The sequence below is a fragment of the Chaetura pelagica genome, unplaced genomic scaffold (genome assembly GCF_000747805.2).
Source record: "Chaetura pelagica isolate M959 unplaced genomic scaffold, ChaPel_1.0 scaffold39, whole genome shotgun sequence".
Taxonomy (NCBI): Eukaryota; Metazoa; Chordata; class Aves; order Apodiformes; family Apodidae; genus Chaetura; species Chaetura pelagica.
Genome location: NW_009954614.1, coordinates 1,861,843 through 1,876,237, shown reverse-complemented (window position 1 = coordinate 1,876,237; position 14,395 = coordinate 1,861,843). Strand labels below are relative to the sequence as shown.

General features: G+C 40.0%; 1 protein-coding gene across 1 annotated transcript in view; it reads right to left on the bottom strand.

The window, feature by feature from the left end:
- The window catches only part of GPR89B (G protein-coupled receptor 89B), a 14,463-nt gene extending 2,707 nt beyond the window's left edge, over positions 1-11,756 (bottom strand). Inside the window, exons 1-7 of the mRNA XM_010005517.1 lie at positions 11,688-11,756; positions 10,710-10,813; positions 9,103-9,209; positions 8,124-8,225; positions 4,974-5,094; positions 4,649-4,729; positions 1,228-1,414 (exon numbers count right to left, since the gene is read on the bottom strand). Of these exons, the coding sequence (XP_010003819.1) occupies positions 1,228-1,414; positions 4,649-4,729; positions 4,974-5,094; positions 8,124-8,225; positions 9,103-9,209; positions 10,710-10,813; positions 11,688-11,714 (729 nt within the window). The 5' untranslated portion in view covers positions 11,715-11,756. The remainder of the gene's footprint in view (positions 1-1,227; positions 1,415-4,648; positions 4,730-4,973; positions 5,095-8,123; positions 8,226-9,102; positions 9,210-10,709; positions 10,814-11,687) is intronic.
- Positions 11,757-14,395: the final 2,639 nt, after the last annotated feature.

Genomic DNA, 14,395 nt, shown 5'->3' with positions numbered 1-14,395 from the left:
CTGGCAAACCAGCATAGTCAAGGCTAGAATAGGGCACAAATTCTACATTAAAAACAAACATGCCCCACCCTCAGCTCAAGGGCCACATCTCACGGCTTGACCACTTCTTTGATTCAGACCAGTGTTTTGCTTCGGTCTTAATGTTCCTTGTTAAAATCTGCACCCAAATAAATCTCAAGGATATATTTATTGCATACTACTCCATTTTAAGAAAGTGGGCAGTACAGAGTATTTAGGCAGTTATGCAACAAGCTCTTTAATCCTCTGCCTGGCAAACACATTGCAGAACAGAAACAGAGCTCTCAAAGGCTGCTGCTCCACTTTGATTAGTGTCTCTGGTCACTGAAGTGCATCATTATATGTCACTCATATCATCTACATATACAAAACTGCTGACTAACTTCTCTAACAGATTAGTGATGACTACGAACAGTCTAGTCAAATAGCCAAATTCTGATTTTAACAGCTAGTGGGAAAGGAGAGGAAGAATTGCCCTCAGCGTTAAATATACAAATTGCAAACTTCAGGTGGCCTAGCAGAAATTGTTGTTAGCCAACAGTAAGTTAGAGAAATACAGGCCCTTGTAATTCCCAACAGATTCCTTCTACACCTTTCGTGTGGATAGAACAACTTCTTTTCAGCTGCTCTTACCCACTTTTTTGTCACATTGCTGTAGCACCAGTGGTCAGGCTATATCATGGGAACAATTTAATTGGTCAACAAGTTGCTTCATGCCTTTCTTTTTCTCATAGATTTCCAACACAGCAAGAAAGCCAAATACAGTTTAGGAAAATTGTTTCAGCACCTCAGCCTACCCTATTGTTTTGCTCAAGCATATCACAAGTTTCTCCATCCTGGAGAGTGTATTTCAAGTTATGAGAAAGACAGACATGCAGGTCACTCATATGAGCAGAGGATACATCAGAATAGAAAGTTGCCTCCCACATCTCTGATGGGATGGGGTAGACATCTGCAATGTGACACCAAGAGTGCATATCTCTCCTGTGCCCTACTGTACACCTCAACAATGGAGATGCAACAACACATTTATAGGGCAGGGCAGCAGCATACAACTCCCAACTACATCACAGTAAAATTACATACCCAATCCAAGGGCAAAAGGTCAGTCAGTAGAGTGCTAGAGAGCAAACTTCCCAGGTGGCATTATGCCTTTCACTCAGACTGCTCAAATGTGCTGAAATATAAATGCTTTGTAACTGGGCCAACCAACATGCTTTCTTTCAAAACAGAAGAAAGCTGGACCCATCGCCTGAGGTAGGTGCCAACATGCAGATGAAGGATACTTTCACTGCCTGCAGCAGATGTTGTAACACTTTTTATCATTCCCCAGAAGCCAGTGGGTTTGTTATGCACTTCTCCTCTCTGGAACATTGTTCTATGAGCCACTGCTATCCTGAAAGAACAGAAAATACAAGTCCTTAGGAATAAAGTATTTTATAAAACACCAAAATTTAAAAACACACCCAAGAAGCAGTTCCTTAGAAGACACTGTTGAACTAAATTCACAGCAAACAGATGCCTCCTTTTTTTTTTTTTTTATCCCCCTAAGCACCAATCTTGCTTCATAACATTATCTTGATTAGCTCTGGAGTAGAGCCCAGATGTAATCAAGCAAGACTCAATGAGACACTTCCCAAGATTTCCATTCTGGATCCTGCTTCAATCCTTAAAGGGGTTTAAGCCCAATTAAAAATAAAAATTCAAATGGATTTCTCAGTCATATGATTAGTCGTTTTCCTTCCCTCAAACGCATGACAGTGCTATCTCAAGTTCAGGAACTGGAAGACTTCTCAGGCTGTCCTCTCCCCTTGAACACTTCTTTATCACTGCACATTCACCTCCTTTACAAAATTTTGAGAGCTGGATGGTATGCAGCAACACTCTCTGATATGCTGTCACTCACTACTGAGCTGCATGACAAGCTGTTATTAAGCAGAAACACAGAAATCCTTTATTGGACTGAACCACTGGATGCTTCAGGCGACCTGAACATGACTCCTGAAGCTAATTCCAACACTACAGCAGCAGCTGCATATTGTCCCTCACACTCTTATGTGCACTGCAGCATAATCCCCATGAGCAGTGCTGGCCTCTGGCCTCATTCCCTCACATTTCTCCCCATTGAATTTTGTGAGCCAGTTATCCACTCCTAAGCTGAAACCTATTCACAGGATTGTGAAGGCAATCCATGATTCAACAGTGTTTAGGTCCTTTCTTGTAGCTGCAGCCAGTATTGCTACATTTGGCACTGAGCCCTCTTCAAGGTTGTTGATAAGCAGTGTAATAAAAGAAGAAAAAAAAAATAATTCCTTCACATCCAGAAAAAGAAATAACCTTGGGGCACTCCACATAACAAACATAAAAGCACATATGGCCACAGAATACAAATAACAGAGATCTTAGAACAATTCAATTCATCCTAATAGCTACCAAATATAAGAATTGCATTTTTAATCCTCACTTCCTTCCTAGTACCAGTTTCACACGACCCATCCCAAATGACCCACAGCATTGCAGCAAAATGCAACCACATCAAGGTGAAGTGCAAGGCTCTAAGTATACAAAGACAAATCTCATATTTCTTCTGAGAAGTGACAGGGGTCTCTGTACCCAGACAGTAGTTACGAGTTCTGAAGACCTCACAGAAATGATCCACAGGCAAAAAGCACACACTTTGTTGGTGTAGATATGTTATGTATCTACTACAGATAGGCTGATTTGACTCTAACATGAAATGGTGTCACAGAATCTAGGCATCTCAAACCTGAGGCTTAATAATGTCATAGCTGCAAGGATGAGTATAAAGAACCTGCCAACCTTAGAGAAGTTTCCATAAGGCTTTACTTTATTACATTCACGCAGGAGAAAACAGTAAATCCTGTGCAAAAACTGTCACAGAAAACCACTTTCAACAACTATCTCCCACAGGCAAGTAAGCCAGTATGAATAAGGGTTGGTATGAGAAGAAACCTCAAGACCAGCTAAGAAAACAAAAATAAGCTTTATGTTCTATTGCCTTATAATCCTTGTGTGCATTGAGAAGTTCTGACTTACCAGTAGTACTGAAAAGTTGGCCATCAAGTAACGGAGATTTTACAGAATGATAACATTCATGCTACGCTGTAAAATACTGCTATTCCCACTTGTTCTGCTAAATTACTTGGATTGCACTTGGACTGATACAAAATTAACTTTTAAAGCTCTACTTTATATGAGCAAATAGCCCAATTATGGGCAAGCCACTGCTCCACATCAAAGCAAAACCAGAAAAATGTCTACAGAACTGGAGCTTCTCCTACTTCTTGCACATTTCTGAGACTACAGTTTTAGGGTTTGTTTTGTTTTGAACACAAATACATGAATGTAGCAATTCAAAATGGTTAGAAAGATTCTATATTGAAAAGATCTCCTGGCCATAGGAAGACAAGAAAGTGCTAGTCAGTTACAAGTCTTAGATATCCTTGCTTTTAGCCCATCACCACCCTCCCTGAACCAGAGGTCCAAAAATGCTGTACAAAAGAGCAGAGTCAGAAGCAGCACTATACAGTATCTTTTAACTACTAAGCCAATATTTTAGTATGTTCCTAATCTATTAAATCAATTAAGAATTAGTAACTAAATTCTCCCACTACTTACCATCTCTACACATGACCACAAATACTGAGTTAAAACTCACTGACCACTTAACTTTTTCAAAGGGGAATAAAAAACGTTATGCTGTAACTACATCTTGATATGCTAATACCAATCAGCAGATATGCACACTGGTGATTAATTCAGAAAGGTTAGACTACCTAAAAGCTCCTGTCATACACAAAAAGGTTCCATTAAAACATCAGTACACTAAAAGTAGTTTGGGGTACTGCTGTGAGAATTAAGACAGTCAAACCTTTGAAGTGACTATGGTAATTGTACTTATTCTGCACAACTGGTATGGCATGCAATATGTAATTTGTTACAGCAGACAAAAATATTTTAAGTGTAAATAAAATTACACTGCACTACTTCCGAAAGTAGCTTTTTCACTTGGGGTACATGGAATAAGCTAAGCCAACAAAAGCAGAGCTCTGACAGCATGCTTGTGCAGTACACTATGCTCATATCAACAATGTTTTGCAATTCTGCAAAACTTAACCAATGTAAACCTTGACATTTGCAAATATATAGCTGCATCCACACCAGCTCACTAGCCTGCTTCAGCTTTGACCAGGAAACACCACATTCACAGAGCAGAACAGAGTTCAATGCATTAACTAATTTCTGTACTAAAACCACCAGTAAGAGCCAGGTGCACTGACTTAAGGGTCACTTACTCATCAGGAAAGAAAGGTGACCATCTTACAGACTAGTCAAGGTGCCAGCAGAGAGTTATTATTTGTCTTTGAAGCCTAATCCATACCACTGCAGTAAGAAAGGGTACTGTGTAGTAGTCATGTCCAGGAAAAAGACAAAACTGTGTATCAGGACAGAATGAAACACCACATACCTCAACCCAATTCGGCCACTTGTTTCACTAAAACATATAGCCCTGACAGGACTAAAAATTTTGGTAATTTCAAGAGCCATCTTATACCAGACTGATTGAAAATACCTGAAAAATAACTTCACACTACTGCTGCCTTCTCACCTTTTTTTCTTGCTAACAATCATGTCCATAGTCTGAAGGAGTCGTCGCTCCAAAGCTAGAATATCTGCATCTGTCACATTCCTGCAAAACAAAGACACCCAATTAGGCCTGCTATCCCATTTCAGAGGGATGAAATAACAAAGAAATAAACCTGTATAAGGAGAATATGCTTCAGCAATGGAAATGGTTCTAGCATGTAAACACAGCAATAGCTAGATTTAAAAAAAAAACAAAATAAAACTAAAAAACTGGAATCAATGCCACAGAAAAAGCAGAAGAATAATCTCAAAAAAATAGACAAAATATTTCACAAGGCTGCATTTACCTGAGAAAATAGGACATGTAAGTGTATGGACAGTTGACAGCCCCAAATCCTGACAGCAAAGCCATGAGTGTCACCCCAATCACACCCACGCGGCTGATGAGCTGTTCTATAGACAGAATTCCTGAAAGAGGAGAAACACGGCATTAGTAACCTTGCTGCCTTAGCTCTGCTCCACACCTGGTGCCGTGACAACACAACGTATATACAAAGCTGCTTAACAATTCTGACTGCCTTCCCACTCCTATGACCAGAGGTAATAAGAAGTACAGACATGGACTATGAAAAGAAAGAGGTAGAAAGTGTCCCTCAGAAAGCATGTTACCATGCTTAGAAACAGGGATGGGAAGCTCTAGCTATGAAGAAGCTTAAGACAGATCTGGAGAGGAATAACGGTCAGTATTTTGGTTCCAAATTAATAAAACATTAGTGATTGCACCTTGCTGAGGTGGGAACACAGATCATCCACCAGCCTATACAAAGGAGGCATCTTCCACAAAGCCACTTCTGTAATAACCAGTTTTAGTTACCGAACGAGTTAGTCCTAGCAAACTGCCCCAAAATGTCTGAACCACAGAGAGGAACCTCTATCCTGACAATTATGATTAGAAGTGGCCCGTCAAGATCAGACATCATTTGCGTTAGTAGGACAGCATGGGAAGCTTATGCTGCTCCTGGCTGTTCAGTATTCATCTTGTGGACACACATGCAAGATCTGTTGAGATGACTCATCACTAAGGTACTCCACTTGAGCACCAAGTGGACTCTAAAACATGTCTTCATGCAATACGGCATGAATGTCAAGCCTGTGCTGTAACCAACACCAACACTGAAGTTGTATTTATTCTTCTCGGTCATTAAACACAGACTTCAACCTGTCTTCTCAGGATACAGTGCCATGTGCTACCAAATATCACTCACTTATTTAGGGAGCTAGTTATAAAGCAGCTGCCACACACAGCACATTTGGAGCTTACATGATTGCAAAGCTGAGATGGCCAGGCGCCAAGCCACATTTCATGCTTCAGAGAAGGGGAATAAATGATGAAAACATGGCAAAAAGACTTCACAAAGGGAGACCGAGACACTCAGTCATGTGCAACTGCACAGAGATTTACACAAGCTACAGAATGTGCTACAATACACTGGCCTTTTGCCCCACGCACTTTCAGACAGCAGCAGTTAAAATAGGCGTGCCTTCCAAATGACACGCCACTGGTTAAAGCAATGCTTCCCCCTAACACTCACAGAAATCCTACTCTTGCGATCAGGTCAGATAAAATGAATGTTTTATCAACTCTGATAGTTTTATTAGAATATTAGTACATAACTGAGTAAAGCATAACCTTCCTTCTACTACAAGTTCCCAAACTCAGGACTATTAAACAAGTTGCAGACCCAACAAGGCTCCTGACTTAGAGCCCTTGATTCATGGTACATTTCAAAGGGGCAGCACACTGCCACCACAATCCCCAGGCAAGCCTCCCCCTGGCACTCAATGTCAGTGCAGGTACTTGAAAGGGCCCCCAGTAGTCAGCAAAACTTTGTGCATGCAGGTGAGCAGGGTGGGGCACAGTGAAAAAGACACTACAATTAAGGTAATGCAGCGTGAGGGGCCTATTAAGCATGGCCTTCTGTCACGTCTCCCTCCACAAGAGCATCCCACCTGTCTGAACTGAGCCACCACCATGTGTTAAAAGGCCTGCAGCAGCCTTATCTGTACATGCAGGATGGCAGGGGGAAAAAAAACCCTAGAATCCTCTTCTCTAACCCTGTGTCTACACCTGGTAGGATACGGCACTGTCCAACTGCGAAGGTATTCCTGTAAAATACAAGTTAAAAATAGAAAACACCCCACTACAGGTTCTGGAAATCTGCAGTTGTTACGCAGCTTCACAGAACCTTCTCAGTGATGTGAAAAAGGTTACCTAAAACTCCTGGCTATATTCTGCCAGCTCAAGCACCTTCTGCACCTCAAAGCGGATAAATATTTATCTTGACAAAGAAACACTGGGCAGAGGGATTTGCACTACATATTAGCTATTCTGTTTCAGTAGCAAACGACACAGTTGCAAACACACATACAGACTTCCTCTCCGGAAAGTTTTGGGATCACAGATGAAAAGGTGAAGAGACCCCACAGTAGTTGGTGCCCATCAATTTTTCTCTTAAGAATCAGTGCGGAGTTAAGTAGCCTCCTAAAGAACAGTAAGCCAACTGTCAGCTAAATCTATGTAGGCAGACACAGTCACCAATTAGAGTGAAACTGACTGAACTTCACCTGTTGAGAACAATATGCAAACAATTTTTCAATCCGAGGTGACAAGCAGTCCTGTTCTCAGTATTACACAACACAGTTAGGTGCCCAAAGGATTCAGTAGTTGCATACATCTTAACAAGCTCTGTCAGACCCTAACTATCTCAAGTGCACACAGTATCCTTGAACTTGGTTCCGTGACTGTAATGCAGAGATACTCAAGTTAATTCTGCACATAAACAGCTTTGGTGTCCAGCAGAACTTACCAACTCACACTCCAGTATCATGCAACTGCACTGTCTGCAGACTCAGGCAGTGCATGAAGCTGTACCAGAGCTAGTATGCACTGCCTGACATGCTGCTGACTACAGCCGATACAGCTTTGGTGGTTAGGCACCTTGCCATCTTTTGTCAACTGAACAGCTATCTATGTTAAACCAATCTCATTTTAGCCACCAGAAACAACAATCTGTCTGCAAAAAGTCAGATGGAGGATTACTTGTCAATTCTCTTCTTACATAAATTAGTTTTAGTCTCCACACGAAAAGAAACAAGTGAATAAAAATGGTGATCAATGTTTTGTGGAGATGAAGGAAAGCCCTCAAAAAGTATACTGTGTTCTTAGGTTCAGTTAGGACACATTCACTTCCCTGAAGTTTTCCTGTGGTATTGGAAGAAAACTAATGCAAACAATTCAATGTATATCCATGCACTTCTGTCAGTCCAACAACCTTCAACTTGCAGATTTCAAAGAAGAACAGACCCTCAAGTGCACTAACTACTTTCTACAGTCCCAGCTATAGAGCTGAAATAGTATAATAATGGCTCCAAAATAAAAATGAGGTAACACAGCCTATTTTCAGGAGAGAATGAATGAGCAAGAACATGAAACTCACCATGCTTTGGGCTGAGGATAGGAAATGGATCCCCCAGCTTCCAGAAGAAATACATGAATGTCAACCACAGAACACATGCAAAAAGCAGTTTCTGTCTGTGTACTAATGGAGAGAAAAATAGTAGTATTTTAAAGAAGGTCTTCCTCTAGGGCTTTTTCAAGCTTGCAAAATTGCTACATCAGTCTAAAGGCTGCTTTGAGCACACGTAGGCAAAACAGGTGTCAACTGACAGAGCTACAGCTAGGAGTGTGCTCCCCTTCCCTTTCTACAGAACCAGCTATTTCAGACACCACTATCCAAGAGCTAATGCGGCAACACACCACTCTGGCTCTTCCCCATGGATACACGAAAAAGGCTGCACTGTCAACAGGGGATCACTTAGCTGTGCCTTTCTTGTGTGACCCTGAACAGGAAAGTTGGAAACTCCATCTTCATGCCAACACTACACATGTAATACTCACAACCTATATGCTTAAGCTTACTGCAAAAGAATGATTAATACCAATAGCTCAAGGGTAAATGTTCATTAGCACATGGAAGAGGCCTCATCCAGACAACAGTAAGCAAAAAAAAGCAGAAGTAATTCATTGAGCTTCTCTGCCTCATTTCTTCTACCCCCTAGCAGAACCACATAGCCCTGCCAAGGGTTACAGGGTTTGGCTGCAAGTTTAAAATTCTAAAGGAACAAATTCCAGTTATATTACTTTAAAGTGCTCAACTTTGTTGAAACCCATAAGGAAAAGCTACATTTGTTGGGGTCATGTAAAGTATCTCGTAACTGCCTGATAAACAGTTCATGGTAAAGAATTAAGTTCCAAATTGGAGTTACTCCATCAGAAGAGGAAGGAGAGAACTGTGGGTTCAGAACTATGGAACTATGGGTACAGTGACCAATTCATCTCTCTCTCAAAAAAGTTATTTCTCATTTGTACGCATAGTCTCACATTACAAGCCCCAGTTCCATAAACAAAGTACTCACATAATCTGATATTGCTCACAACAAAGTAACCAATGTAGAAGGGTACCATGAAGACTAGGATCAGCAAAATGACACACAGGTTCAGCTTCCAGTGAAAATATCGAGAGCTAAAATAAATCCAAAATACTGATTAGCATGCTATCATATTACAACAATTTTTTCAAAGACAATCACATGCCAATGCAACTCTTTCCACTACATCAAACATTGGATAATACTGGCCCAGCATATAGAATATTCTGGATTTTATTGTTGTTTAGGTTGGAGAGGGGGTTGCTTGTTTTGGATTTTAATGCAGAGCTCAAAAATGTGTATTTCAAAATTAACAATGACCCAGAAAAACTCAGAGCTATTTTATAAAACACTGTATTTTCTTTGGTGACTAAACTTTGGTTGCAGCACGATTCATTTAATTTTCTGTACATCTAGTTGAACAGTAAATCAAAACTAAGCATAAGCAATAATTAATTTTTTAATGAGTGGCTGAGCCAAAAAAAGGCTAATTCAAATAAAAAAGATGAAAAATATTTAATGTTCATAATTAATAATTCCACAAGTTTCACTTCAAAGTGAGTTGTCTCATACACAAGACATTGCAAAGCAAGAATTTAAAAATATACATGTATACCAAAAGGATCAATACTCCTATGATCAAAAGATACTAGTCAAATGCAGATGAGATTCATCTTGGCTAAGGTGACTTTTCACTCAGCTTGAATGGAAAAATACATGTCCTGTTCCCAATATTAACTCATATCCTCTTTATGCCTCAGGGAAGGAGAAATTATGAGGATCCTTGTCACTTTTTCTTAGCTAATTCAGGGGCAAACATTTTCATCTATATTGATGTCCAGCCCTTTACTGAAGCTCATAAAAGCATTCCCCTCAGTGATCCCTCCAGCTGCAAGCTCTGCAGATTAATAACATAGTCAGAACTAACATTACCTTTCATCAGTTTTGTACTTCCTGCCTTTCAACTCCTTTTACTGCTCTCTTTTACTAGTATGATGAGAGAGAACAAATAGGAAACCTAGCTAGACTCTACGTGTTACTGTCCTATCTTCTCTTTCCTACTGACTTCTGAAGGAGACAATTTTTAACATTCCCTTTAAGTAGAAGTCCTCACTCTATGTCTAGGGAGGATGTGCCTTTGATTCACAAATATCATATTGTTACAGAAGCAGATTTCACTCCACAATTACCTTCACATCTTGTTCACTGCTCTGATCACCACAGAAAAACTAGTGCTTATAGTTTCTATAGTTCTTAACACCTGGGAAGTGCTCTTCAGCATGATCTGAAACTTTACAACACTCCTGTTAAAGGAACAGTTTCTTGTAAATTCTCAAAAGGGAAAAGTCAAAGACTAACTCCGTGCCCTAAGGACCAAGACCACAGTAACAGCAATTGCATGAAAAATCAGAAGCTTATGGCTTCTAGTCTCATGTTGTTTCAAAAAAATCCTGCTGCTCAAACACCTTTGTTGAGCTGTTGATAATTTGCTCACGTAATTTCTCCTAACTCAAGACTACCCCATTGATTCAGATTTTGGACTGAAGCTGCTGAACACAAGGCAGGCTAGTCCTTGAGTGTGCTCCTAAACTCACCTGCTGTTCAGCACCCCCAGAATCTCAAAGATGATGAGTTCAAACATGGTACAAGAGAAGGCAAACGTAACAGAAAAGATCACCTGGACCACATACTGTCGCACCTGCAATAGAGAAAACAAGCCAGAGACATCAGGCATTTCCGTTCCTAGAACAGCATTCTGCTATCCCTGTGGTAAAAAAAAAAACTAATCACAAGGTACAGTGGCATACAACTGGGTTTCTTGCTTCAAGGCAGCTTGCCCTTTATCTAAGTGGGAAGAAACCAACTGCCTGTTAGAAAGCAGAGAGCAATTCATACGTTGCTCAGAATTACACTGATTGCAGCCATTGACACATTTAACAGGAACGCCTTACACAGAATGGATGTCAGGCATGCAGTGCCCTGCTTTAACTTGACTAGTGATAGACCTTTGCTAAAAGGGCTCTTTGATCTTAACCTTAGGATTTAAAAATAAGATCCACATCAGATCCCGATGGATCTGGATTTGGCTGGCACTCAAGGCATCTCTGACCTAGGTGATTTTCTCTTATACCCCTCTAGGGATAAGAGAACACAACAGTTTTATTCCATCTGATCCTCACCAACAATTCAGCCTCAATGAACACAACTCACTGAGTTTAAAGTTAACCACTGAATTTTATTTTGTCACCAAAATTTTACAATTGCAAAAGGCAGTCTTACTTAAGCATAAGGCAAAACAGTTTCCTATTATCCCTGCACATCCTTCAATTTTTTTTTCATTTAACAGTAACCAATATGGAAATTCACTGGCCCCAGAAGAACCCACTTCCTCAGATAACTAGGAGTCTTTCAAGTAGAAGAACAAAAAGAAATTAAAAATAAAGTAACTGTAGAGACAATTAAAAATAAGAGGGCTTAAAGCGAGAAAAAAGGCCAAATGCAATTTCAAAAATATTTCTGTAATTGGAAGTAATATTTAAGATATAGAATTTTAATGAAAGGCTGTTCCTCACCTCATAATCCTTGAAGAGCTTGCGCATGAAGAACAGCCACCCAAATCCAAAGAACAGCACCTGCAAAAGAGATGAACCACTTAATGCTTGTATCCAGCAGCTTGCAAAATATAAAGTTACTTCATTTCTGACTGGAGATGAAAGAAATCAAAGGAAAAGAACTGGGCCAAGGTACCCAAGATCCACTGGAGAATAAAACTTGCTATGGTACCAGCGAGAGAATGATATTCTGAATATTCACATGTAGCAAACACAGAACGCTATGACCTTACATAGATCCAGTCAAGTCAGCCCATTTCTGCATTCCCAAGTTTTCCTCAGTTCCTGGCATGCCAGAATCCTTGACACTTAAGATTCTTGTTTCACTAATCTAGAGAATTAAAACTTACAGTTTTTACACGAAACACAGTAACAGAGACAAAGTAAACACCTTGATGTCGACAATGTACACAACTTCTAGGGATAAGCAGATTTTATTAAAATATCTGCTGTTTCTTTACAACTAGAAGTGCATTTAATTTTTCTGGGGAGGTCCTAATACTAGATTTGATTACATACCAAGACATGTGGGAGAAAGGTGTTAAAAGCATCTCTAAGGTAGTGAAAAGGCAGTGTCAAATAACTCAGACCACAATAGAGTTGCAGAAAGCCACAGAGAAAAGGTAGGTAAGGCAGGACAAGCCAATAACGCTTTTCATTTCCATGGCTCTCAGAGCACTTCACAAAATTCAGTTAAGTTTCAACACACACCTGAGATGATGGACTTAATATCACAGTTATTTTGCAGATTAGTTAAATGAAATAAATACAAATTGAGCATTGTGGTCAAAACTGTAACTACCCATCATTAGCCTGAAAAAGGAGACAGGGTTGTCAGGCCTTCCATGGGTCGCCTCATCTGTTCCTCAGAATATTGCAAATGAGTGTAAGGATCTAAAAGAACCCCAGTAAAAAGAGGCTTCAGAAGATACTAAAAGTTTTTTATAAAGGTAGTTTTGACCAAAGTAAAGAGTAAAATCAGTATATGTCAGAAAGCATGGGACAAAGCCAGCACTTCTCAAGAACACATGGAAAAGGCCAGAGCATTCTGGACCCCTGTGAAGACAAAAAACTTTCAAAGACAAAAATACATCAACCATTGTGGATTATTCCACTGGGCATCAGGAGCAACTGGATCCCAGCAATGTCATTTAAACATGATTTACAGACAAAGAATACCTGGAAAGCTGGGCAAGGAAGATCAGACATACTTGTCTTGAAAGAAGAACTGAAATACGAATGAGGTCTGGTGATTGTTAACAGCTGGCAACTCTTGTTTGAGGAGGACTTCAGACTTTGAAGTAATTGATAGCAAAAAGAAAAGGTAAGATATTCCACAAGCCTTCTATCTACAAGTCAGAAGTCAAAGTATGATAAGCAAGTGATATTTACACTGAGTAATTCCACGTTTAACAGTGTAAAGGAGGAAAAAGGTAGAGACAAATATTTTGAAAAGAAAAATGCAAATAAAGTAAAAGAAAGGGATGGGGAGATAATCAAGCACAATAGCAACAGAGAAAGTTAATATATTAACATTAGATTCCCCTTGGGTTAGGGACTGTACAAAAACAGAGAAAGACATTATCTTCAGAGTTCACACACCACGACATGACAGGTGACTGTGACATGTTAAGTCTGAAAACTCTTGAGCGTTTGACAAGTACATGCAGCAATTGAAATATCAAACAATACATTTGAAGATGATGATAAGATGCAAAGCTGCCATCACAAATAATAATATGAAAAAACCCAATTAGATAAGTTAGATCTTAGAATACAAAGCAAATGATAGGGACAAAAATCCAAGCATTATCTAGCAGGAGGACCTTGTACCTCCAAGAAACGGCTAAAAGCTGTCCTGAAATCCATCAGGAAAACTAAAGTTGTACATGAAAGTCTATATAAGGAAATAAACTACTTTTGAGAGGGGGGCAAAGGTCCTTTTTCCTCAGCTCATCCTTCCTCATTACAGAACAAAAATTTCATACCCACTCTGAAGATTATCAGATCCCTCTGTGATGCAGTTAAACTAATTTAAATCAAGTACTAGAAAGAGCACAAATAAGAGAGCGTGACTGTGCAGCAAATTGAAAATGAAGAACGAGCAGAACTGTTCTCTTTGGGCAGAAGCAAACAGTTGGGCCACCACGGTTGCCAGACAGGAAAGAAAGGATGGAGGGAGTGGGGTAGCAGGGAGGAGAGAAAGGTCAAAGAGAACACACTGACAAGATAAATTACCAGTAAAGTAAGTCAATGAACAAGGAGGAGTCGTTTCCTCCCAACAAACAGTACAACTGTTTCATGTTAAGACTTCAACACACTTCATAATGATAAAAACAGAATGATGAACTCAGGCAGCGTAAAACAAGCCAATGCTGAAAGATGACTTTGATGGCTGAATGCTAAATCACAGACAGATCGGTGGAGAAAAGAGATTTGTTAGTGGTGTCTTTTTAAAGCTGTAAACAAGAAAGTTCCTCAGTAGCAAACCAGAGGAAGAAAACACAGATAACTAGCCTTTTGGAGACACACCAGAAACAAAGCAAGCACTACAGAGAGAAAAGCAGGATGAACTTTCCTGTCTGCTCCAACAGCGAAAAACCTCAGTGTACAGAAGTGATACAACATCAGAGGGAAAAGCCCCGCCCCCCCCCCAGCTGCTTCACTGA